Below are 26767 nucleotides of genomic sequence, written 5' to 3'. Positions count from 1 at the left end.
TCTTTTGTTGTGAAGGCCATGGCCAAGACTCTCTCTTGAGACTATCTGAAAGTTCAGGTGAGGAAGATTCTTTAGTGCAAGGCATTGGAACTAAGGCAGAGAATTTCAGTCTGGAGCTGAACTTCCCAAGGTGTGTGGCTCTGAGGCTGCTTGAATGCAGCTGGAGAGAGTGGACCAGCATCACCTTCTTTAATCATGAGTATTTTTACCTGAAGCAAAGAGACTTAAAACATTGATACTGGTCAAAATACCCTGAAGAACAGCCAAAAACCCCTGTATGACTGTGTCAGTGTATCTTCTGTTTCTTGCAGCTCCAGTGAGGAGCTGTGTTTAGCTGCTTTTTGCTATTTTCCCCAAAACAACCACAATTAAACCCAATAACAGTTTACATTGGGTCAAATCTCATTCTCCTGGACACAAGGAATGTCAGTTATACTTTTGATGAGGTGACCCTTAAAGGCTTCTCAGAAAAGCTTTGGGAGTTTTCATTTCTGAATGAAAGCTGCCAGCTATAGAAGTTGTGGCTGTCTGAACTGCTGGCGTGTAGCTGAGCTTGCTGGCAGCCTTGTTAACTCTGTGCTGTCTTCTGCTCTAGCAAGAGATGGATATCCCTGCCCAGTTTGTCTTTGCTTTACTTTAGACGGCCAAGCAAGCTGAAGGAAGGTGTGGTTGTGGCTCTGATTCATGTACCAGGTTGGTAGATGCAGATAAGACTTCAACAGAGAAACTCACAGAATAGAATCATAGAACCACTTTGGTTGGAAGACCTTTACAATAATTTGGAGTCCAAGCATTATCTAACTACCAGAAGATAGGCTGAGAGACTTGAGATTGTTCAGCCTGGAGAAAAGGAGGCTCCAGGGAGACCTTGCTGTAGCCCTTCAGTACTGAAAGGGGCTGGTAATAAAGATAGAGACAGGCTTTTTAGCAGGGCCTGTTGTGACAGGGCGAGAGGGGATGGTTTTCAACTAGAGAAGGGGAGGTTTAGATTGGACATTAGGAAGAAGCTCTGTACTATGAGGGTGGTGGAAAACAGGTTGTCTAGGGAGGTGGTGGAGGTCCCATCACTGGAGATGTTCCAGGTCAGGTTAGGTGAGGTTCTGAACAGCCTCGTCTAGTTGGGCATGTCCCTGCACACTGCAGTGAGGTTGGACTAGATGGCCTTTAAAGGTCCCTTCCAGCTCACTGCATTCTGTGATTCTACCAAGCCTGGTGCTAAACCATGTCCCTTAGCATCCCCTCTATGCGTGGTTTGTGGTGCCACTGATGCTGATGGCTGCCTGGGATGGGAAATCCTTTGGTCTCTGCGGTGACGATGCAGTTGTGTTAGTGCAGCAGGGGCCGTCCACACTGGGCTGTCTTTCGTGCCCTGATTGTGGAGCATGGCATCAGAGCTAGACATAGGCAGAAGGCACAGCTGTGAGCTACTGTGAGTTATGCCATTGAATTTCCAGCCTCCCTGGCTCTCATAAGCTGTGTTTTTCCCTCCTTCCAAGGTGATCTCTTTGATTTGTGGAAGTCTCTGATAGAAACAAATGCTTCTGTTTTGGTGAGGCTGTTTTGTGCACTGACACGACCTGCCAGCTGGCTTTTTCCAAAAGGCATTACTTACTTTAGCAGCATTAGCAGATTACCAGGGCTGAACAAATCTGCATGTCTGAGGCAGATGAGTTTTTGTGTGCCAGCCTAGAGATGGGGAGATCAACGAGAGGGTTGAGCGCTGGCATGTGAATGTGACAGCCCAGTATTGACTTCTGACTGTACTGCCAGCCCCTTTGGCATGTGGGGAGCCCAGGCTGTGGGAAAGCAGGTGTGTCTGTCCTGGCTTGGGGGAGATGATGTGGTGAGGGTGTGCTTTATAGCAAAGATGGCAGAATCAGTAATGCTTGAAAGGGTAAAGAAAGTAGATGAGAAGCAGAAAATCACATTGCTGTTGGGGGGGAGGATTAGGTCTGATCAGAATCAGCATCTTCACTGCTGTGTGGCTTTGGGGCAGGAATGTGACCTCCTCTCTTGCTGCACAGTTCTGGTGTTGGCACAATGAGATAATGTGTCTGTTAAGTCAATAGGGTCAGTTATTTTCTCTCCTGTTTGGAAAGAGCTTTTTCAAAGTCAGTAATAACTGTGGAGATGTAACTGAGCAGCCCTGTTGTTTGTGTGGGTGGAGGAGTGCAACCCTGGAATCCTAGAATCATTAAGGTTAAAACAGACCTCTAAGATCCTGCTCACTGCAGAGGGTTTGGATTAGATGTCCTTTAAAGATCTCTTCCAACCCAAGCCATGCTATGATCATCCACCCTCTAGTAGGTGCTTCAGACTAATATGGTGAGTCACAAAGATGAACAGACCTCTAAGATCTTGCTCACTGCAGAGGGTTTGGATTAGATGACCTTTAAAGATCTCTTCCAACCCAAACCATTCTATGATCATCCACCCTCTAGTAAGTGCTTCAGACTAATATGGTAAATCACAAAGGTGAACAGAGGGGTGCAGCACCTTCCTTATGGGGCCAGACTCTGAAATCTGGAGCTGCTCAGCCTGGAGAAGAGAAGGTTCCAGGGACAGCTTCCAGTAACTGAAGGGGATTACAGGAGATCTGGGAACTGACTTTTAATGAGGGCTTATAGGCATAGGATGAGAGGCTCCCAGCTTCAAGCTGGAAGGGGGAAGATTTATACTGGAAATTAGGAAGAAATTCTCTAGAGTGAGGGTGGTGAAACACTGGCACAGGTTGCCCAGGGAGGTTATGGATGCCCCATCCCTGGAGGTGTTCAGGGCCAGGCTGGATGAGGCCTTGAGTGACCTGTGCTGGTGGGAGGCATCCCTGCCCATGGCAGGGGAGTTGAGTCTGGATGGTATTTGATGTCCCTTCCAACCCAACCCAATCCAATCTATGATTCTATGAGTCACCCTGATGGAGGGAGCTCATCAGGTTTTTAAGGTGTTCACCTCAGGCTCTGAGGGATTGGGATCATGTGGGTTGGTAAAGGAAATGGGACTCAATATCCATGATTAAAACTCAATAAAAATAAGACTGAGGGAGCTTACCATCAATGGTAAGTCCCTATAAATGGTATTAAGATGAATTACACCTATATTGAGTTCAACTTGCTGCTAAAGAAATGCATTAGCTTGGCATTAAATCATTGCATTAATATTAAGAGGCAAAATCTATATAAACTCAAATAAATAAAAAAGGGGACTGCTGATGGACTGTGAGTGATAGGTAAAGAATTTTCCTGCAGCTGTTCAAATCTGTAACTTACCAAATACCTAACCCAGAAATGGAATCATTCTTTTCCTCCTGGATGAAGTGTAGGACCACAAAACTTTCTTGCTTTCCCTGCTGGCAAGCATTTTCCTCCTGCCTATAGCAATGAGGGCAATGTCAAGAAGGATCAAAGCATGGTCCAGTCCAACCCTGCTGCCAGAGCAGGATCACCTATACCAGATCACACAGGAACACATCCAAGTGGGTTTTGTGTATCTCTGGAGAGGGAGACTCCACACCCACTCTGTATTCTGTCACCCTCACAATAAAGGCATTTTTCCTCGTGCTCCAGTGGATGTTCTCATGCCTCATTATGGAGGAGAAGACCATCAGGAGAAGATGTAAGGTGACCAAAGTGTGCAGGTTTGCTAGGAGTTAATTTGCTGTACAGGTATTTAAAGAATTCTGGATGGGGCACTTAGTGCCATGGTCTGGTTGATTGGCTAGGGCTGGGTGCTAGGTTGGACTGGATGAGCTTGGAGGTCTCTTCCAACCTGGTTGATTCTATGATTCCATGATAAGAAAGCTCTTAGCACAAGCAGCACTTTGGATCCCCAGTGAGGGATGTTACAGAAGACTGACTCAAGCTGTGTGCTCCCAGGGCTGAAGGTAGGACCCTGACTTCAGAGCTGTGTTCTCTGGTCTTTTTCAGTGCAGTTCTTTTTAGGCTGGGAGAATTCCTTTTCCTTTGCATAAGCAGCTTTCAGCATTTTTAGGGATTCAGAACTGGTAAATCTGTAACATCCCTACCCCAGAAGACATGGTCTGGACATTTCTGTGCTTGGCTGACTGTTCTCTGTAGCAGCATATTACTCCTATTGATAATTGTTTTAGTAAAACTTAATCTTAAGAACATTTTACATTCAAGATAAAGCTGCAAACTGAAATTTCTTCTAAGCTTGCTTCCTTGAACCTAGGCTCTAGCAAGGCTAGGCTAAAAAAAGGTGTAAATCCATTGCTGATTTATTTGAAGTACAAACCTTTAGAACCACCCTGCTACTTTTCCATCCTTTTTTTTCCAGCTCATATGAGGGCTGGAGCATCTCTGCCATGAAGGCAGGCTACAGGAGTTGGGGCTCTTCAGCCTGGAGAAAAGAGGGCTTCAAGGAAACCTTATAGTAGCCTTCCAGTATCTGAAGGGGAACTACAAGAAGTCTGGGGAAGGATTATTGACAAGGTCTTTTAATGACAGGACAAGGAGGAATGAGCTTAAACTGGCAGAGGGGAGATTTAAACTGGATGGTAGGAAGTTCTTCCCAGTGAGGGTGATGAGACACTGGCACAGGTTGCCCAGGGAGGTTGTGGATGCTCCCTCCCTGGAGGTGTTCAAGGCCTTGAGTAACCTGTTCTAGTGGGAGGTGTCCCTGCCTTTGGTGGGGAGTTGGAACTGGATGATCCTTGAGGTCCTTTCCAACCTAAACCATTCTGTGATTCTATATATCTAAGCTGGGCCTCCTAGAGGAAAGGCAGAGGAAGCTGCTGCTCAGTGAGATGTGCTCTCATAGCAGTGATCAACGCACAGCTTTCTACATTCCTGACTTCTGCTCTTCCAGACTCAATTTTGCATGTTGAAAGCTTTAAGCTTTACTCTGAGACCAAAAAGTGTGATCCTTATTTCTCCATGGAGGGGGAAAAAGCAATCTGTGGCAGTGGAAGCCTAGCAGCCAGCTGAGGCCCTTTACCTAGCTGCTGGTGCCACGAGCTGCTGTAGGATGTGTAGGTGAAAGTAGAATTGCCTTTTCTGTACACCACACCTCTATTTTGAGAGGCTTGCTGGGAGGGCTGTTCACTGTGTCCTACCAAACCCTGCGTGGGGACAAGCTGAATCCTGCCTCACCTTGTTACTTTGATGTCCTGTCCCAGCCTTGCTCAGAACTGGCAGCTGTAAGAGCAGAGGATGTTGGTGGCAGGTCCTGCACCTGGGTCAGGGCAAAGCCAAGCACAAATACAGGGTGGGTGACAAGTGGATTGATGCATGGCCAGCAGGTCAAGGGAGGTTATTCAAGGCCCATCTACATGTCTTCCTGTGTGACCTGCTCTAGGTGATCCTGCTTTGGTAGGGGGATTGGACTTGATGATCTCTGGAGGTCCTTCCCAAGCCCTACCATTCTATGATTCTGCCACTCTACTCTGGTGAGACCCCACCTGGAGCACCCAACAGAAGGATGTGAGTCTGTTGGAGAGGATCCAGAGGAGGCCCACATAGATAATTAGATGGCTGGAGCATCCTCAGTCAGTGCAGATCTTGGTTCTTTACAGTAGGCTGGTGTAAGCTGAGCTTGGAGGCCTTAAACTACTCCATGGCCTCACAAGTACATTTGTGCAATTAGTTGACACCTCCAAACAGGTTTTTGTATTTGTTCTGACATCTTGCAGGCAGTCAGGTCCAAAGTGGGAGTTCATCAGCTGGCTTCTAGTTATTGGAGAGACGTCTTCAGTGCTAGGAGAACTTGCTAGCAAACCTAGTTTCATTACATCTGAAACAGAACATACTGAGCTCTTCTTCCCATCCCCCTCTCCTCTCCATAACTGCAGTCCCCCTGTGGGAGTGGCAGTGCTGACACCTCTAACCTTCAGCATCTTCTGTCCAACAGGTTGGTGGGACGAAGACAGGAGTGGTGCGCTACGTGGGAGAGACGGACTTCGCCAAAGGAGAGTGGTGTGGCGTGGAGCTGGATGAGCCCCTGGGCAAGAACGATGGGGCAGTGGCTGGGACAAGGTACTGTGTGCTCTCAAACCTAGGGTGGCTGTGGGCCAAGTGCCATTTGGAGCTGGGAGGAAGAGTCAGGGCTGGGAGGAAGAGCCCAGTTTTGAGTCTTTTAGGTGTTGGCTTAGCTCTGCAGGGAGATCAATAGAAACCTCATCACTGGAGCCTTTCAAAGCAGGCTCAGATAACCTCTGTGAAAAAGTAACCTGAGAGAGTAGGGAGAGAAAAAAAACTTAAGAGTGGGATTTAGATTTCACTGGGAACTGGTGCTGTGATTGTATTAGCACTGCTTTCAACCACACCTTCCCAGCACAAAGTTTCCTCTCGTTCTATAACTCACCTTGTCAGACCTATGGAAGATAAAGATTTCCCTTTTTCCCTCAGCTTAATGCTCTTTGTTCTGGGACAAATTTCCAGAGATCTGAAAGAGCAATCAGTGGTTGTTGTCTATCCCTGTACTGACTCTGTAGTGTGACAGCTGTCTGCTGGTTTGACCTTACCACCTCTGACTCCACAGGCACCTCCATTTTTCTTTTTGAAAGAAATCCCTTGTTAGCTCTTTCAAAACTAGGCAGGGACATCTCACAGGCTTGCTGGGAAGCTGTTTCTGTTCATGTGGAAGTTAGGTGAGGAAATGACCCCCAGCCTCAGCTCTTAAGCTTGGGGATGTTCAAATCTGAGTCATATAGAAGCAATTCGACCTTGCTTCAGATACATGCAGGCACCCCTCAGTCAGTCTTCCCCATGTCTGCTGTGGGAACAGGATTGTGATACTGCCCTGGCAGAATGGGTCCGGGCAGAGATTATCTGGGACTCTGGAGCCTCTCTGCTTTGGTGGTTGTTGCCATCTAGTGAGCATCCTTGGCCTGGCTGCCCATGCCCAGGGTTTGCTGCAGCAGATGCAGTCTGTTGCCAAAGGAGAGCTGAGCCCAGGGAGCTGCCTCTGAGTAGAACCTGGTGGGAGCAGGAGAAGCTACGTGTGGGCAAATCAGCAAGCAAAGGACATTGTCACTACCTGTGCTGCCACAGGCAGCTCCAGCCGAGTTGGTGGCGAATTAGCTGGGTTTGTGGAGGGTCACTCTCGTTCTTCTGCAGGTTCAGGAAGAGGTTTCAGGTCTGGATTTGCATCCAAGTTGAAGGGCCAGGGCTTCCTGAGCAGCTTGTGGCTCTCTGGTGGGGGCTGCCTGCAGTCTGTGGTTGAGGAGCAGTGCCCAAGGGGACAGAATAGCCCAGTGGTGAGCCTCTCTCCATACCATGTCAAGCTTTGCTGCATCTGCTTTCCTGTCAGCACAGGAGAATAGAGAGGTGCTGCTGAGATGGTTCTGATTTCTTATCCACAAAGCCACTTTCCTCTGTTATATTAACCTTCACCTGCTGATTTTATTGATCTTCCTTCTCTGCCTCTACTCTTACAGGAGTTTATGTCCACCTGACTGCTCACAGCTTTGCTTCCACACAGTCTGAACCACGTCAGCTTTGTTTAATTTGAAATCTCTTTCAGATTTTCTTGTGCTGTTTCCCACCTGCAGTTTGCAATACCATTGCAGCACCACTTTTCCTCCCTGTTTCTTTCCTGTAATCTGAGTATGGAAGTCACAGAGCTCCTTAGCATTCAGTGAGGGCAGCTCTTGGTTCTGTCAGATTTTCTGGATGTGATGGCTGCTTCTCAACTATAAAAGATCATCATGACCCTTCTAGTCTGGGCTAAAAGAAAATGAGCAGACATGCAAGTTTGGACTTGCTAGGAGATGTCAAAGGGCTTCTAAGGGGCTTCACTTTTGGCATTGTTGTACAGCCTTTGCTCAGCCCAGATGGACCTGTGGAAGGGGCTGTGCCATGCTGCTGGTCCACCTGTGCCTACTGCAGTTTGAGGATGTGATGCAGAGCAGGGCTTTGGCTGGTTTGCAGGAGATTCAGCCTGATTCTCTTCCTTGGGTCCCTGTTCTGCAGTAGGGTCAGCCTGTGGTGTGGCTGGGTTTCCAACTCAGGGGGCTGTGTTGGCAGCAAGCAGAGAGGGCTGAGGGGCTTGGGATAGTAAAGGTGGGGCTTTTTTTTAAGATTGTTTCAGACCAGATGTTTGCAAATTGATCACTTTCTCATCTGGCTGGAGATCAGGCTGCTCTCTGGCCTCCTAAGCACACAAAAGTCTCCCTGTGACACAGCTGTGTGGCTGCCAGCGCTTGAAAAGGGAACTGGGGAAGCAGCTGCTTACATCTGGGGAGAGGAGATTTGTGCTAGCCAAGCTGCATTTGTCAGTTATTCATAAGGACCTGACTTTTATGTCAACACAGGACAGGTTATTATATGGCCCAGTTTTCAGCTCCAGCCTTGCTATGAACCCAAGAGAAAGAACTCAAGGGAGAGAGCCTTCTGTGTTGACTACTCCCTTGAAACAAGGGGATGTGATGGAGATGAGCTGGTTTGACTTGCTGCAGTGCAGCTGGCCAGTGACAGATAAACCCTGGCCTGAGCCACTCAGCCCAACCTCTGAAGGGGTTTCCAAGGTTTGACACTGTGGGTTTGACTCATTTGTATTCTGAAAGAGGGCTCTAGAGAGACACAATCATTGGGCTCACTGCAGTTGCGGAAGAGAGCTTGCACTGTAATTATCTGATCCTCCCTTTTTCATTCTTGCTTCTTTCTGGGTTTTGGGTTTTGTGTTTTTTTTGTTTTGTCTGGTAATGAGTTTCTCTTTCTCTGCCAGCCAGAGGACATGGCACACACTGGAATTTGCTGTAATGATATTTATAGCTTGAAAGTTAGGAGTTATCATTTCCCCCTTCTGTTTTGGAGGAAAGACTTTTACCCTGTAGAACGTTTATACAGAGCTGTGTGATTCAGATCTTTTTTATTGGACACCCCTTCTCTGTGCCTTAATTGCAGAGCAGGGCAGAGGACAGGGCAGTTTGGTGGGAGGGAGTTGTGTGTGCCACGACTGTGTTGATGTGGCAGGATCTTTGTGCTATCCAGGCTACCAGATGGGGCTTTCCTGGCATCTCACCAGAGTGTGCAGCAGCCAGTGCCTGGCAATTATCTTGGGCTTCCCTGCTCAAGCACCACGAGTGAAAACACAGAAATTGCCACGACTCTAAGCAGCAGGAGAGGAGAATGATCCAACCACTTACAGCCAGCTAACAATGCCACAGCAAAGCACCAAGAGATGAGCTGAGAGCTGGGCTTGTGTATTGCTTAGCAACGCCATCCAGCAAGGCTTGGGTGAGGTGGATGCTCTACCCCTCTTGACTTGGTGTGCCTCCTGTACTGCAGGTATTTTCAGTGCCCTCCCAAGTTTGGCCTCTTTGCTCCCATCCACAAGGTGATCCGGATCGGGTTCCCATCGACCAGCCCTGCCAAGGCAAAGAAGAGCAAGCGAATGGCCATGGGAGTGTCTGCCTTAACCCACAGCCCCAGCAGCTCCTCCATCAGCTCTGTCAGCTCGGTGGCATCCTCTGTTGGAGGCAGGCCCAGCCGCAGTGGGCTGGTAAGTAACTCCTCCCATGGGCTCTGCAGCCTCAACTTCTCCTGTGACCAAGCTCTACCAAGTGGGCTGAAGCTTTGCTTCAGCAGCTGCACTGGGGCGCTTGCTCCTTCACTGCGAGGGGAGTGGAGGGTGGGATGCTGCTGCCCACCTTATTAATAGGGTCCTGTCCATGGACAGGACAAGGGGCAATGGTTGGAAGTTGAGGCATAGGAAGTTTCATTTAAACATGAGGAGGATTTTTTTCCCTGTGAGGGTGACAGAAGCCTGGAACAGGCTGCCCGGGGGCATTGTGGAGTCTCCCTCTCCAGAGGTATTCAAAACCCACCTGGATATGTTAGTGTGTGATCTGCTCTAGGTGATCCTGCTCTGGCAGGGAGATTGGCCTGGATGAGCTTTCAAGGTCCCTTCCATCCCCTGACATTCTGTGATTCTGTGAAGAGTCAGACACAGAGCAGCTGTGACCACTGAAAAGCCTCAACTGCTATTTGCAATGGAAGAGAGTTCAGCTCTGCCATCAAGAGGTTTTATGTAGGATCCCTGCAGAAGATGCCTTTGCTCCTTGTCCTGTGTGCTTGTGTAACAGTGTGCTGCTGTGTGGAACAGCCAGCCCAAAGCTGATACAATGACTGTGCTTTACTGTGGAGGGTGACACTGTCCTGGATCACATGCCTTGAGCCTTGGCAGGTGCTCAAGAAGGCAGACACCAGAGCAGGCAGCAACGTTATGAAAAGCTCTGACTCTGCTCTAGTGTGTGCTGCAGAGAACCTGCAGTCATTTGGGCTGGGGACAAGGGTGCAGTACCTGGGAGTGGATCAAAGTAGCCTATACCAGTGTCCAGTTGAGATCAGTTGTCCCAGCTGAGCTCACTACTTGAGACTGCACCAGTGCAGATTGTCAGTAAAATACATTTAAGAAGGCAGATGATGCAATGCATGATAATCTTCCTGACCTAGTTCCCACCCTGCATCCTGTCCTTTGGGAAATGGTCCTTTCATTGCAGTGTAGATTCTGAGCAGTGTCCAGATGTTTTGCAGACTTGTTAACCCCACCTGTGTGATCCAGAGCTGGAAATGCAGCTCTGTACAGCCTGATAAATGATCTGTAGGTGGGCTGAGTTCCAGATTTAACAGGGAACTTCAAGCTGTCCTAAACTGGGAAGGACACAGCTTGACCTTTGACTCCTTTTTAACTCTTCCCAGCTGACAGAGACCTCTTCTCGATACGCCCGAAAAATCTCTGGCACCACAGCTCTGCAGGAGGCCCTGAAGGAGAAGCAGCAGCACATTGAACAGCTGCTGGCAGAGCGTGACCTGGAGCGGGCTGAGGTTGCCAAAGCCACCAGCCACATCTGTGAGGTGGAGAAGGAGATTGCCATCATGAAGGCCCAGCACGAGCAGGTAGGAGATGATGTGGCTTTGTCACTAGCACTCGGATATCTGATGTTCTCTGAATGTTTTGGATCTGAGCATTACCCCTGTACAACTTCCTGATGTGAAACCTGGCCTCTGGACTTCTGCCTTTAGTGCTGAGAGGGTTTCCTGCGTGGGGAGTTAAGCTGAGGCTCCATTTCCACTCTTGCCAGTGTCACATGTGCGCTCCTTGCCCAAGCCAGGAGCAGAAAAAGAGCTGTGCTAGGAAAAAGAACAGTAGAGAGTTTGTGTCTGGTGGATCAATACGTTTGAAAGCTGAAATGCAAGTGGAGGGCAAACCTGTTCCCCTTGGCCACCCGATCTGGCCTTGGCTGTGACTGCATTGCAGTGGTTTTTATGCTGAGAACCATCAGCTCAGCTCACATGTCACCACTTTCCTGCCACAGAGGATCCTTTAGCACTTTTAATACAGTCAAGAGGTCTGTAGGAAAACCAGGCTGGTCATGTTAGCTTTTGTACAGGTGATACTTCATGCACTTCAGTGCTCCAAGAGAGGAGTTTATGCTGCTGATCAATACATGGGTCTCTACTGAATGCTGTTGCCTTAAATGCCTTGCTCTTGTTTAGAACCCCCTGTCCTTTAGCAGGGAGCCAGGGCATGGGGCTGTATGTCTGTGTGGTGGGAGAGCCCTGCCTGTCAGAAATGCAGGAGGAGCTGGCAGATCAGCTGCAGGCTGACATCTTCCTTGTCTGTAGCATCCTCCAGCAATGACCAGGAACAAATAAATTAACTGAAATATCTCTCCTGCTTCATGGCCAGGCCTCAATTGCATCTGGTCACTTCAGAGCAGGTTTTCAAAACTCTTCAGACTTCAAGTTCTTAACTTTTTAATCAGAGCAGGCTTCTCCAAAGGCTCAAGCCAGAGGGGCATGCAAGCATGGATCGAGTCTGCAGCTGCTGGAGATGGAGCAGCTTTTATCTTTTTAATACCTGCGTGCTCTTTGGAAGATCTACCTTCTTACCACCAAACCCTTCTCTTGTTCTGATCCTTCCATAAAGCAACTCTGTGCCTCAGACACTGTTAACTCTTGTGGCTGGGGCTCTTTCTTTCCTGCAGTACGTCACGGAGGCAGAAGCGAATCTCCAGCGAGCACGAGCACTGGTGGATGGCATGCAGAAGGAGAAGATTGAATTGTTGAACCAACTGGAGGAGGAGAAGAGGTAAAGCAGGAGTGGATGGGTGTGGAGGAGATAAAGTTGGGGGGGGGGGGGATGAGGTTCTTACTTGAGAACATTGTTCATTGGATCTAGGAAGAAAGTGGCTGAGAAAGTCATCTTAGACATCTTCCAGTGCTTCAGATATGCTGTTTTTCACTTTTCTGGCCACTGCTGGCTGCCTGCATCTGGAGTCCTGATTAAGACTCTGAAGTGCTGGCATTTCTGTGGTGACCCTGCCAGGCTACTTGCGTGTCCAAGGGCATTTGGCCACAGCAGACATTGCACTGACAGTACAATGGTGGCCAACAGTTGATCTACCACGGCTACTAGAAGGCCACATAGTCTTGGTCTGCTGGGCAGTGAAGTGACTGAGAGTTTTCTCTTCCCTGTTGTTCAGTTCTCAGTACAAAGCAGGGAGAAGCAGCATTATTTGCCTGGAGGAACGAAGGGTTCCAGTAATGTTGCTCACTTTGAGATTGGATGCTCTCAGTGAGCTCAGCTGGGTCACTGTAAAGAGACATTACTCAGTAAAGATGAGATTAACACCTGCAAGGGTGTGGGCAGTGCCTTCAGATGGTCTTGGCTAAGGATGCAGTCTAAAATAACAGCACTGAGGCATAAACAGAGCTGCAGCTTGGACCATCCCAGCCCCAGATTTCTGTACAACCTGGCTTGGCCAAAGATGACTTCTTTGTGACATGCTGATGGTAAGGACGTTCCTTCTGAGGAAGGGCAGTGTGATTCATCATCTCCCCGCATCCCAGAGGCCCCATCCATGCATATGTGATGAGAATGAAGATCTGCTTGTCATTCTGGGAGTCCAATTGCTCCATATAGATAATTAAACTCTTCAGAGGGCAACAGAAAGACATTTCTGAGTATTAAGTAAGTGAAAACGGTTTTGATTGCAATTAAATGATACCCCTTCTGAGGATGAATTGTTCTTCCACACACAAGTCTCCTCCTTCTCCTGGTGGGCAGCTCAATTTCCCAGCTCCAGGAGGCCCTCTAGCCCAAGACAGCCAAGTTCTTTCCTAAATATCAACAGATGCCTGCTTTAATTAGAGGAGGTTTAGACAAAGCAGCTTGTTTCTGAAGTTAGATATGTATACCCACAGCTATTTTTATCTGTAACCAAATCAGAGTCTTTGCATCTGGCTACCAGCTCAGCATCCTTGTTACTGCCTTTTGTAAACCAGTAAAGAGAACAAAGGGGACTGAGTTGAGCAGAAAATTGAGTTATTTTGCATTGTTACTGGAGTTTTCCCTTCAGCCTTTGCACGACAGCCCTAGGCTCGTCTGCATGTTTGCATGTGGGGCTGTGTGCATTTCTATGCAACCTCTGGGGGAGGTTTTTCCTGCCCAGGTCACTCCTCGTTTCCATGTTGTGCAAACATTAAGCATTGTCCACCCTCTGTCAGGGAGGCAGAGGCTCTAATTCCCTCGTAATGTTTTGCATGGACCCTGTGCATTCAGCACAGAAATTGCCCAGTGCTTGGCTGCAGGATGACAAGGTCTGAGGAAACCAGGGGAACCTGATTGTGGTTTTCATGTCCTCAGGGTCTCAGTGTCAGTGGACAGGAGCTGTGCCTGCTGAGCAGTGGTGCAGCAGAAACAGGATGTCTCTGAGCATGCACCTTGCAAGACAGTGAATGTTTGCTACGTGGAGAACTTAGGTATTAGCTGTCTTGCTTTGTGGGTCTTGCTGTTTAGCTTCTGTTGAGCTGTTGGCATCCAGCATCTATCCTCTCCTCTCAGACTTTGGTTGTTCAGGGAAGGCCCATGTGCAGTGACTGCTTAGAAATGGGATGCTGCTTGCTGTTACTGATTGCTCTTTGTACCTTTTTCCACTCCCCAGGAAAGTGGAGGACTTGCAGTTCCGTGTGGAGGAGGAGTCCATCACAAAGGGGGATCTGGAGGTAATTCCTCACCAAAATGTGGGGTCAAAATCTGAAATTGCATGTGGGGCCTCTCTTGTGTAATTGCCTGACTCTAAATAATCCTTTGCCTTTATTGATGGCTTTGGACCTGCTGTGAACACTGTGGTATAAACTGTGAAGATGTTCTTTGGTGTGGTGCCCAATGACTAATATTGCTGGGAGCTGCCTAGAATTAATCCCACTCAGCCAGCCTGGCTTTGAATGTCTCCACAAGTTGCCAAGCCACATTAAAATCTGCCTGGCTCTGAATGCATCTCAGCGTAGGTTTTTGCACTGTAACAAAGGACTGACTGCTCACTCACTGTCCCTGCAGTGTCCTGCTTTAGCAGCACAACCTCCCAGTTGGATGCTGTTCCACTCCAGCTGAAATGCTGGGTACTGTTTGACCTGCAGTACCCCCTCGTGGAGTCCTCTGCCCATGAGTGAGGGGTTTGACACCAGGAGACCCTTCCACTTGGAAGGGCTGTGGCTCAGCAATGCTGTTGCAGTGAATATTGAGTAAACTGGCAGTGATGCTGGGAGCTTGTCCTTGGCTGAGAGGCTTTTCTGGGGGCGTTAAAAAAGGAAAGGATTACATTTCTGTGACAGCAAGGCTCTGCTCTACATGTGTAATTCGAGGCTTCCCCTTGTCTTTAGCTAGAGTACTAGCTTAGTAACAGCCAGAAACATCAAGGAACCTGCTCCTGGTTTGCACTGTCATATCACTGAAAGCCCATGAAAATGGGAAAACTAGGCAGTGGACTATGTTTGTAACCCTCTCTCCTCTTTATCCAGAAGCTGAAGCAGAGCAATGTGTCTGGCAGGGTGTAAATCAGCAATGCACTGAGACACCTTTGCTAAAGGACAGGAAGGGCAGCTTCAGCCTGGTGTGTGGGTGTAAATCAGGTTTCTGTTGATTCCTGAGCCTAAATGATAAGTTTCCCCCAGTGCCTTAGAAATGAGGGGTTGATCCATCCATCATTGCTTTTGAGAACAGTGAATTGTCCCTGTGTAAGCTTCAGGTGTTGAAGCCTGGCTGTGTAATGGTGGGAATGGCACCAGGGCTAGCTGGCAGCTATGTTTAGATAGATGTATTTTTTTAAGCCTCCACATTTTAGAAAGTGCTGAGCTGCTGTGAAAAAAATTCTGCAATGACTGCAGGTCTCAAACTGAGGATAGATCTGATTTTCCTGTGGGCTGGGAAGGAGTTGCTTTGCAATGAGGATGTAGCCAGGCTTCGTGTAGGCTGCCAAGGTCCTGTCCCCATTTCCATCTGTACAGAAGAACAAATAACTACTTAGGGAAGAGTCACAGAGCAGCTTGGTTCCCTGCAGTGCTAGTTCCAACACCAGTCTCTGTGCTGTCACTGTTAGAGGGCTTTGCTGGGGTTAGTTTCTTCACTCTGATTTAGGTGCTGAGACTGAACATTTGACCCACTGGAGTTAATTCTCACCTCCCTGCTTTGTTGTGGAGGCAGTTAGAATTTCCAGAAGCGAGTAATACACTCAGAGAAAAACAGTCTCTCATTGGAAATCAGAGGGCTGAGTGCTCCTTCATGTGGCAGTGTTTGTCTCCCTGGTTGTCCCTGATATTCTTCACAAAGCCAACCAGTGGCTGCCAGCACAGCCCTTTGCACTCCTGGCTAGAGCTCAGCTAACCACCCAAATACCAAAGGCAAAGCCCTGTGGCAGTTGTCTCTCCTCCTCTGGTCCTATACCCCTCTCACATCAGCAGTTCTCTCCTGAGTGTTCAGAGGACAGTGTTTATCCTATGCTTTGCCAGTTACAGATGTGATGGGAAGAAAAGTTTCTCTCCTCTGTGGTCCCTGGTTGTAGGAGTTTTATGCAGAAGGCAGGCTAGGCTAAATCCCATGATATTACCCATAATATCATGTAGGTTTTGGAGCATACTGGGACTCTCAGGTATTGAGTGTGGCAGGCAACATCTCTAGAAGCTCTTTCTGCTTCTGTCTGAAGCCTGGATGTAGGGGGCCAGCTTTTGGACCCCTGATAAAGGAGGAGAAGCTGTGATTTAGCCTTGAAATATAGTTGTGAATTCCAACTGTCTTTGATGCTGGGTGTCAATACTGATGCTACAGTGCTTTGGAAGGGGCAAAGCAATTGAAAGAAAAGAAAACCTTCAAAGAGAGGCTTTCCATGGTAGAAGACTGTGATGACATAGGAAATGCTAACCTCTTCAAGGAGTTATCTACTGAACCCACCTCATACCTTGAACACCAGTGGGAAGTCACTTTGTAATTTGTGAGTAATAATAATTCAAGGCTAAGAGCAGGAGGTAAGTCTGAACCTCAGAGATTAAGAGGGCAGGAAAACTTTGGATTTGAGGCTCTGGATAACACTGGCTAGGCAAAGCAACTTACTTCAAGCAAGAAATAAGACAGGACTTGATGCAAATCTGAAGTGAAGCTGTAACCAGTTGATCTTTCCTCCCTGATTATTTTTTATCTCTATTTTCATGTGTTTTTCCAGACTTGGAAAATAGCAGGATTGGTAGGTGCTGAGCAAGCCTGGCTGGGAATCTGAGTGTTACCATTGGGAGTCTTGAAAGAGTTTGTTGGGAGAGTGAGAGATTAGTTTTGTAATAGGTCAGCAGCTTCAGGTAGCCTATATTTGGAGAGCTGCCACCTCTTAGGGTAACTTCCAAAGTTTGTGTTACTGAAGTAACTGGCTGGAGAGCAGCCCTGAAGAGAGACTTGGGGGTGCTGGTGAACAAGAAGCTCAGTATGAGCTGTCAGAGTGCTCTTGCAGCCCAGAGAGCCAACCAGAGCCTGGGCTGCAGCAAGAGAAGTGTGTCCAGCAGGTCAAGGGAAATGATCCTCCTCCTCTGCTCTGCACTGCTGAGACCTCACTGCTGAGTTCAGGAGCTGCTGATACAAGAGGACTGTGGATGTGCTGGAAGGTGTCCAGAGAAGGACCATGAGAATGATTAGAGGTCTGGAGCTGCTCTGCTGTGAGGAGAGACTGAGGGAGTTGAGGCTGTTCAGTCTGGAGAGGAGAAGGCTCCGAGGTGACCTTCTTATGGCCTTTCAGTATCTGAAGGGGGCTACGAGAAAGCTGGGGAGGGACTTTTTAGGCTGTAAGGTAGTGATAGGACTGGGGGGAATGGAACAAAGCTAGAAATGGGTAGATTCAGACTGGATGTTAGGAAGTTCTTCAGCATGAGGGTGGTGAGAGCCTGGAATGGGTTGCCCAGGGTGATGGTGGAAGCCTCATCCCTGGAGGTGTTTAAGGCCAGGCTGGATGAGGCTGTGGCCAGCCTGATCTAGTGTAAGGTGTCCCTGCTCATGGCAGGAGGGTTGGAACTGGCTGATCCTTGTGGTCCCTTCCAACCCTGACTGATTCTATGATTCGAAGTTTCCCTTGAGCTAGTGTAAACTGAGGAAACCTGACTAATATCAGTGGAATCATTATCCCTGTAACTAAATTCAAGCCTGGAGCTCCATTTTGAGCTGTGGCTCTTTGAACTTTGCAGAGAGCAGGAGAGGCCACTCAGTGCAGAATGAAATTGCTTTATTTTTCTTATTAGGATGCATTCATCCAACTTTTGCACTTCAGTGGTATCATTTGAGGGGGAGGGGGTGTGTTTGATAATGTTTGGGCTTTTGAGACCACATCTTACTTTAAACTCAGGGGTCAAATAGTTCACATAAAATATGGAGTGGTCTGAATGGCTCTGGTAGTTGTGATTTTGACCAGGTAGGGATACATCTGTGGTGGGAACCTTGCAAGCCATAAGAGAAGCCATTGATTTTTGTACAAGCTCCAGTTTCCAGTGCTTGTACACAACTAACCAAAGCTTTACTGCAGGAAAGGATAGAAAATCCCTAAACCTGATTTCCAACAGAAAGAGGGAGGGAAACAATTACCTGGAAAACAGCAAGCAAAAGATGGGGGGTGAAAAAGGCAGCAATGGCTCTGGCCTGGTTTATTTGCTTTAAGTGCAGTTTAATTTGAAGGAAATGTTGGGTTTGTAAGCTAAAGTAAATGTGCAAGCCAGAGTCTGCATGCATTCTCCTGTGTCTCCTCTCCTCCCTATGGCAAATTTTACATGATATTCCAGTGGTTGCTTTGGAGTCCTGAAGTTTGCCACCCAGTGCAGCTGCTGTGGTGGTTCTGCTTTAAAAGTGAAAGGCACTGAAGTGATGCCCTTTGTCGGTGCTCCTGCATTTGGACAGGTTACATAAACTGCTTGGGCTGGGATTGATCATCCCTCTAAATAAAACAAACACCAACCGACCAAGCAAAACAAATAAGCTCCATGCAAAATCAAAACAACAGGTTTGTTTTCTTGTGTGCAAGGCTGTTAGGCTTCTAGTGTGTAAAGAAATAATCACTTTGGAGTCCTTAGCAGCCCTCTTCAAACTCAAAGCACCGCTTTATATAATGCTTTGGTGTCTGAATGTCTCTGGTTTGCTCCCAGCGCAGTATATTTTTGGTTTCAGCAACATGCTGTCTACAGTATGGCCTGCTTTTTATTTTGTTTTCTTTTTCTCCACTCAGTGCAGGGTTCAGGCTGCCTCCAGAGCAAAAAGAGAATGGCAACTTCCAACCCTTTTTCAGCCAACCTCGCAATTCTTCTGCAGGAGAGATGCGGAGAACCATTGCAAGGTCTTTGCATTCTCTTATGAGGTGCAAGACTCTTGTACTGGTGGTCTGCAGCAGTGGGAGCTTTGCTTCCTAGGAAGTGTCTTCAGTATAATCTTGATGCAGGGAAACACTGAAGCAGCTTTCTGATCCAGGGGGATGTTTTCCCATCACGGGTTCTGTTTGTTTGTGCATAGCCACTCTGAGTACCATGTAAAATCCCTCAGCCACCATTTGCAGTTTGGTTGGATTTTTCCTGCTTGTTTAGATCTTTATTCTCCTCCTGTTGTGAACTGTCTTTCCTTGTCTTGTACGCTGAAGATGATGTTGCAGCCTTCTCTTTCCCTCTCTTTCTCTCTCTCTCTCCCTTTCCCTTTCTCTTTCCCCCATCTCCACTCTTGTTCTTTTCTCCCTATGTGTGACCAGACTCAGACGCAGTTGGAGCATGCCCGAATACGGGAGCTCGAGCAGAGCCTGCTGTTTGAGAAGGCACAGGCTGAAAAACTCCTCAGAGAATTAGAGGACACCAGGGTAATCGACCCCCACTTGCCCTGCCTGCAGAACAGCCTGCTTGCCCCCCTGCATTGATGCTCATGATGCCTCGCTTTGGGTTTCTTTCTTTTGGTTATTGGGGGGGTTGATTCATTTTGGCTTGAATTTAGGCTCCCCCGGGTTGGTTGGTTTGGGTTTTTTGGGTTGGTTTTTGTTTGCTCTCTCTCCTGGAAATAGCAGTCCAATACAATTTCTAGCTTTGCTTCTTGTGTGGGGCCTTTTTTTCTCAGACTGAGTTTGCTTCTCTGCCCCATGCCACCATTTAACACATGAGCTCTTCACAATTCATCTTTCAATTAACATGCTCCGATGATACCTGCACCTTGCACAATTCATTCCACCTCCAGGCTCCCCCAGGCTGGGACAGGACATAATATTGTTCTCAGCATTCCCTTTGTCCCCCCTCCAGCTGTGGGAGCTGCCACCTGAAATGGAAGCTGCTGGTGAGTGCAGGTGGTCCAGCTCTGATCCTTGGCCATGTCTGCAATGGGGACAGGCTGCCCAGATGAACATCTCACCCGCTCCTAAAAGCAGCCAGATGTGGAAAGGGCTCTTTGGTGCTGGTGTGGTGTGGGAAGCAGCAAAAGTGCTGCAGTGAGCTTGCTTCTCACCAGTAGACTTTAGAGCTGTAGAAAACACAAACATGAGGTTCTCCAGGTGGGCTGAATGGTTTGAATGCCCCTCTGCCCATCTGAAATAAAACCCAGCCAGCCTCCTGGGCTGATGGTTAATGGGGGAAATGGCAATTGAAACGGAATTGATGGCTCGTGGTTTGGTTTGGCTTCTTTGTGTCTTCTGCCTCTGTCTAATCGTTCAACTAGTCAGATCTCCTCTCCTCCACCCACAGCTGCAGCACCCTGAGCAACCTGTGACCAGCAGGTGGTTCAGCCCTCTAGGGTTACATTCAGATCGTGGAGCATTGATCCATAGCCCTTCTGCTCCATGTTAACCATGGCCAGATTTATTGTCTTGCATCCTCCAGCCTTCTACATTATTTTTCACTTGGCTAATAAACTCTAAGGAGTACTTTGTGTGTAAAAACCTTTTTCCCTTTTTACACCAGGGCAAACAAATTGTGATGCAGAAGAGAGGGCTGTAGGCTGAGGATTGCTGAGCAATAAAGGAAACATGATCTGCTTACTGCTGGTTTTGGTGCTTGTGATATTCCTGCATGTGCAGTCGCCTGGCACGATGCCTACTCTGGAAATGCAGTGCCCCTCAGGATGTTCTTCTTAAGTGACTGTTGCTCTGTTGCTCTCTAGTGTATTTCAAGGGTTGTTTCTAAGCTGTGTGTTTGCCCATGGAAAACAGGAGGTTCCTATTGGAAAAAGTCAACTGCAGTTGGCACAGAGATGTGACTGTTAGTGGTTGGTGAAGGCTACCCTGGTGCCAAACTGTGCTCAGGCTGGAAGCTGCTGGGTGCTCTTTTCTCATTTGTTTGAACTCTGATGTGCTTTGGATTTACTTCCACTGGAGCACACTTGCTAAAAGGGAGGCTGCAGGCATGGGAGGTGGGGACTGACTTTGTCTTCTCTGTCCCGTTGCAGCTAACCACAGTAGCAGAGAAGTCCCGAATCCTGCAGCTGGAGGAGGAGCTCAGCCTCAGGCGCAGTGAGGTGGATGAGCTGCGGCAGTGCCTCAGGAGCTCTCACCAAGCAGAGACCCCTGAGCATAACCTTGGCTTGCAGTCAGAGGCTCTTCGCCTGCGGGATCAGCTGCTGTCTGCCAACAAGGAGCACCAGAAGGAGAGCAGCCAGCTGAAGGAGAAGTATGAGAAGACATTGAAGAAGTACCAGCAGGAGATGGAGAAGCTGAAATCTGTCAATGAGAAGTACTCGCAGGAAATTGTTGACCTAAAGCATAAAGTTCAGCAAGCCACTAATGAGAACATGGGGCTCATGGACAATTGGAAGTCCAAGTTGGACACCTTAGCTTCTGACCACCAGAAGTCTCTGGAGGACCTGAAAGCCACTTTGAACACAGGCACCGATACCCAGCATAAGGAGATTGTGGAACTGAAGGCAGTGGTGGAGAGTATAAAGATGGAGCACCAGCTTGAGTTGGAGAACCTGAAGGCAAAACATGACATTGAGACAGCTGTTCATATAAAGGAGAAAGAAAGTCTCAAACTGAAGCTGCAGGAGGCTGTGGATGAAGTGGAAAAAAGCAACAGCAACTGGAAAATGCAACTGGAAACCAAAAGCAATCAGCACCTTCTGGAGCTCCAAGACGTGAAGGACAAGTGTCGAGACGCTGAGCTGAGGGTGCATGAACTGGAGAAACTTCACAGTGAATATAGTGATCAGACACAAGCAATAGCTTTCTTGAAAGAGCAGATTTCTTTGGCTGAGAAGAAGATGTTTGACTATGAAACGTTACAGAAAGCAGAAGCCCAGAGCAAACAGGAGATCCACAGACTGCAGGAAAAAGTGCTTGTCTTAGAGAACAAGCTGCAATCCCTGGAGGCCCTGAATCCTTCTCAGCATGCAAATGTATGACTTCTGGGTCCTTTTGCTTTCCAGCACTGTCACTAAGCCTTCCTAGGAGTAGCCCTCAGCTTCTGCCTCATGCAGTTTCCAGAGGCTTTTATGCCTCAGAGTGTCTGGATGGTTTTGCCTTCTGTTGATAGTGGGGTTTCTGCACTGCATCTTCATACTGAAGGTGTCTTCCCACTCCTGAAAGCTGAACATGTTTCACCTGGTGAAGACAGTTGTGAGCAATAAGTACAGCCAGGACCCTGGGAAAAGGGGGTTGTTTTTACAACCTGTAACATGTTATAGCCAATATAAACCAGGATTGAATCATAGCATCATTTGGGTTGGAAAAGACCTTTAAGATCATCAGGTCCAACCATTCTCTAACTGTACCAAGGCTGGTGCTAAACCATGGCTTTCAACACCACACCTCCTGTGTCTTTTAAACACCTCCAGGGATGGGGTTTCAGGAGCCTGTTCCAGGCCTTGACAGCCCTTTCAGTGAAGAATTTGCTTCTGAATATCCAACCTAAACCTCCTTGTTCCAGAGGCCTTTAGATCAATGAGAGGGCACTGGGTGTGGGGGGGATATTGCTATTGGATTAGAACCAGGGAGCCTTGAAATAATCCTTTTATCTATGTGTCAATTGAAATCAGGAAAATGTGGGAAGAAAGGCATGGCTGAAAGCCTTTGAGTGTCACAGGACACGTTGTGTTCTGAAATGTCTTACCCAATTTCATGTGGCTGCAGTATTAACTATCCAAATATTTCAAACAAGCAAATAAGTCTTGTGGCCACCCCTTCTACACCTTCAGCTGTGCTTCCAAAGAGCAACTAGATAGTTATTCCATACCAAAAGTAAAGGAGGAGGTTGATTTCCCCTTTGAGTGTGCTCCTGCCTCTATTGCAGCCCACAGAAGCTCTTGAGGACTGACCTGAGGGCTTTCAGAGGTGGTGGCCGCAGCAGCTGCTTGCTCTGGGGCATGTGCTTAAGGTCCTGCTGAAGGCTGCTGGGCAGGAAGAGGCTTGAAATGCAGAATTGTGGCACCTGCAATGGAAAGCTTTGGCTGTGAGCTCTGCAGTCTCTGTCTTTTCATTGCAGTAGGCCAAAGAGAGCGGGGAAAAGACAGAATCCTCTCTGTGGAGCAGCATTTGCTTTAACTTTATTAACATATCCATTCTTGCAGCAATGGTTTGTTACTGCTTTTGTAACTTGGGGCACAGTTGAATTCTTCAGAAGCTGAGGCCCCTCTGTGTCTGCTGGGTCACAAGCTGAATGCCAAAGAGCACTTGGACCTGAGTGTTTGCCACATGAAGCCTGGTCTGAAGGAGAGCAGCTCTTCCATCACTCTGCACAAACTCTTGAGAGCATGCAAGCTGGGACCAGAGCTTGCAGGGAAAACCTGAGCTCTTTTTCCTGCTGGGTGAATGTTGCTGTTGTGCTCAGCTGCCTGTTGTGCCTGGGCCCTCTCAGCTGGTACCAGTTACCCTTTGGTAGTACCCAACTGCAGATCTGACAGCTGAAAAGCCTTTCTTTCCCTCTGCTTTGGATCTTCATTTACATCTATTTTACCTCTATTTCAGATGATAGAAACTAATGATATTTCAGAAGAAAAGATAAAGATGAAGCAGACTATGGAAGGTAAGAAATTGCAGTGGTGTGAGCTTTTTTTTTCTTGGAACTCTACTCTAGTGGCTTGTGTGTCTTTTTTACCTCTGCTCTTGCCAGAGTGGCTGTGTGGAAGTGGCTTAGGAAGCCATTTAATCTCTCAGATGTTGCTGGCTGGAATTTGTTGTCTGGGCTTTTTGCTTCCTAATCCATCTGAGCATATGCAGGGATGGGTGGATGTTTTCCACTTGTTTTGCACCCCCACCACAGCAGGTGGTGCAGGCTGGAGACAGAGCTAAGGAACTGGGCACACTTCAGTCCCATCACTGATTTTTACAGCAGGTAAAATCCAGACATGAAATGTAATTTGTTCGTAGGAGAGGACTGCTAATGGTAGATGTTCATGGGGCTGGCTTAAAATAATGGGGCTTGCACTTGTAAGTGAAGCTTGCTGTAAATCAAATCCATCCTTTTAACAAAACAGGATTTGTGCATTCAGAAAATGTGCTTTAGAATTGAATTGCACTCAGCCTGCCCCACAAACAGGGTAAGCTGTAACCTTTTCTCTGAGCAGCAGCAGACCTGGCAAGATTAGAGCTGTGTGGCCTGGAAAGTCTCTGTTGGGAGCAATGTCCTCCCCAATCACCATATGGCATATTCTTTTGGGGGGTCTGGGAAGGATTCAGGGCTGTTCCAAGACACATAAGGTGCTTCCAGATCACTTCTTGCCTTGCTTATTCCCAGGTGACTCAGATTTCTTCATTCTTAGGTTGATGTTTAGCAGAAGATATTATCAGTGTAGGTGACAGAGAGTAAATTTGTCACTTCCCTTTGCAAATGGGTTTGGGTTAGCTTTTTCTCAAGTATTCACCTCTTAAGGAGTTTGTTCTTTGCAAGGTCCTTGCTAAAGTCCTGGTGAGGATGTAGCACCCTAAACAGAGGTTTTGCTGGCTAAAACTTCACTTGATCGAAGGTTTGTTTAGTTTGAGCATCCCTCCACCTATTTGTGGACTCAGATGTTGTGTCCTATGTCCATCTGCTGTCAGTGCAGGTGTTGTCAGTCAGTAAACCTCCTCGCACTTTGCAGGTGCAGACTTGCACCCTGTCTCAAACTGTGTGCTGACTGAAAGGTGATTCCTGCCTGTCAAGGGTAGAACTTAGCCTGATCCAGCAGCCACTGCTCTTAGAATGGCCACTTGGTCCATGTGCTTGTTGTTTCCTCACTGAATGAGCCATATGGAGATGCACTAAAACCAACCAGTCCAGACTTGAGCCACAAAAGCATTCTTCACATCCACAGCTCTGAGTGTGTAAATCCATCAGTTCCAGAAGACATGTCTTTCAACACTGTCTCTGCCTTCCAGTGTAGGAGATTACATAAAGAAATGTGCTGAAAGTTCCTTTCTGTGCTTTTTATTAATGCTTTATTCCCTTCCCCCATTCCTACTTTTGGTTCCTTTCTCAAACCTGTCTGATGTGGCTTCCCAGCTCTGTGCCTTGCCTCCTAATGCCTGGATGGTGGTGAGACACAGTTTTGAGACACTCATTACCTGTCTCCTGCTGCTTCTCTGCTGAGGGAGGCTTCCACTACCATGCCCTTGTTGCCCCCCAGCCCATGCTTGATACCTTCCTGATTTGCATCAAGCATTTTCTGGACTTCCAGTCTTTGTCTTTCCATTCTCCCACAGACCTCCAAGACAAGTTGAGTAAAAGAGACAAAGAGGTGTCATCCCTGGTGTCCCAGACTGAAAGTCTAAGGGCCCAAGTAAGTGGTAAGTTTCCCTAATCCAGTGCTGGTGGGAACGAGTTGTTTCCATGCTCATCCCTCTGTCCTGGTGTTGAATGAACAAGGGCCCTGGTGCTGAGATGGGCTGGTGTGAAACAGGGCACTGCCAGTCTTTTAGTGGATAGTGTTGGTCAAAATGTGCTCAGAAGTTCCAGGTTTTTTTCCAGGAGCTGGACACAATCGCTGCAGGTGTCCTGTGAGGGAGATTTTGGACTCGTTGAGTGACAATAAATGAAAGGAGCAGAAGTAAATGGAGCTGGGTGTGGAGCTCCTCTTAAGCAGGGCCAAATCCAGGGCTAACCAGGTCTGTGCTGCTAGGAGTGAGAAAAGGCAAAAAGCAGGAATGGAAGTAAAAGACTAAGTGATCTCTTTGCCCATTGTTATCTTCTGCTTCTCCTAGCTTTGGAAAACAAATGCAAAACAGCAGAAAAGAAGGCAGATTTGGTGTTAAAAGAGAAGAAGAGGCTGGAAGGTGAACTGGAAGCCTTGACCAAGAAAACTCACGATGCTTCAGGGCAGCTGGTCCTCATCAGCCAGGAGCTGCTCAAGAAGGAAAGGTCAGTCTGCAGGGCTGAAGGACAGAGCTGGAGGCTCTGTTTGTGTTTATGTTCGTGCAGGGTGCTGCATTTTACCACCAAAACAAACCTGGAGGTTGAGCTGTTGAAGTCCAGCCCCCAGTTTTCCTTTTCTGGAGAGATACTCCTGTTGGAGTTTGGTTAAAGTTAGGGGCTGTGAACTGTCAAAGGGACTGCTCCTTCACTGCTTGCCAGGAGCTGCAGGACAGCTCAGTGCACACACAGGTGCTGAATGAAGTCAGCTGCAAGCCAGCTAAGCTGATGGCAGCCCTGTTCTGAAATGTGGTGTGCCCTGCACAGGTCCCAGCCTCTTTCATGCCGGCACAGTGGGGAGGACAGGAGATCTGACACCCCCAAAGCAGTGGGAGTTGGGTCAGGATTGTTTGCTGGCCTTTCCTTGGATCTGTGGCAAAGGTGGGAGGGAGTGCAGTGCTGTGAGAAATGTCTCCAGGTTTTGCTGCTGCTTCTTTCCAGGAGCCTGAACGAGCTGCGAGTGCTGTTACTGGAGGCCAACCGGCACTCGCCCGGCCCCGAGCGGGACCTGAGCCGGGAAGTGCACAAAGCCGAGTGGCGCCTGAAGGAGCAGAAGCTCAAAGACGACATCAAGGGGCTGCGAGAAAAGCTGGTCGTGCTGGTAAAGGCACCAAAACTCCTCCTTCTCTTGGCCTAGGGGCTGGAGGGCTCTGCTGCTCCTGAAGAGTCCCAGCTCTTCACCCTTGGGCTTCGTGGTTCCTTTTGTTTTACTGATGGAACTCCCTTGACAGAACCTGTGAGCTGTGGCCTGGCTTAGTGGCACCTCATTAAGCAGCAGAAGTATCCATATAAAATCATAGGATCAGTCAGGGCTGGAAGGGACCACAAGGATCAGCCAGTTCCAACCCCAGAGCCTCATCCAGCCTGGCCTTAAACACTTCCAGGGATGAGGCTTCCACCACCTCCCTGGGCAACTCATTCCAGAGTCTCACCACTGTCATGCTGAACAACTTCTTCCTAACATCCAGTCTGAATCTACCCATTTCTAGCTTTGTTCCATTCCCTCCAGTCCTATCACTACCTGACAGCCTAAAAAGTCCCTTCCCAGCTTTCTTGTAGCCCACTTCAGATACTGAAAGGCCACAATAAGGTCACCTTGGAGCCTTCTCCTCTCCAGACTGAACAGTCCTTCTCCAGTCTTTCTCTGCTCTCCCTGGAGTTTATAG

General features: G+C 48.1%; 1 protein-coding gene across 3 annotated transcripts in view; it reads left to right on the top strand.

Annotated features, from left to right (window-relative positions):
- Positions 1 to 26767, top strand: part of CLIP2 (CAP-Gly domain containing linker protein 2) — a 115765-nt gene that overhangs the window by 77790 nt on the left and 11208 nt on the right. For 2 of the 3 annotated variants that reach the window (XM_064166569.1, XM_064166570.1), the window contains 11 exons: positions 5866 to 5990; positions 9246 to 9459; positions 10659 to 10856; positions 11948 to 12051; positions 13907 to 13967; positions 18998 to 19102; positions 20671 to 21615; positions 23183 to 23240; positions 24896 to 24979; positions 25394 to 25550; positions 26043 to 26202. In XM_064166569.1, the coding sequence (XP_064022639.1) occupies positions 5866 to 5990; positions 9246 to 9459; positions 10659 to 10856; positions 11948 to 12051; positions 13907 to 13967; positions 18998 to 19102; positions 20671 to 21615; positions 23183 to 23240; positions 24896 to 24979; positions 25394 to 25550; positions 26043 to 26202 (2211 nt within the window). The remainder of the gene's footprint in view (positions 1 to 5865; positions 5991 to 9245; positions 9460 to 10658; positions 10857 to 11947; positions 12052 to 13906; positions 13968 to 18997; positions 19103 to 20670; positions 21616 to 23182; positions 23241 to 24895; positions 24980 to 25393; positions 25551 to 26042; positions 26203 to 26767) is intronic. The other variant, XM_064166571.1, reaches the window with a different exon arrangement.

The sequence above is a fragment of the Pogoniulus pusillus genome, chromosome 27 (assembly GCF_015220805.1).
Source record: "Pogoniulus pusillus isolate bPogPus1 chromosome 27, bPogPus1.pri, whole genome shotgun sequence".
Lineage (NCBI taxonomy): Eukaryota > Metazoa > Chordata > Aves > Piciformes > Lybiidae > Pogoniulus > Pogoniulus pusillus.
The sequence above is the reverse complement of the archived record's forward strand: the minus strand, read 5'-3'. Positions and strand labels throughout refer to the sequence as shown.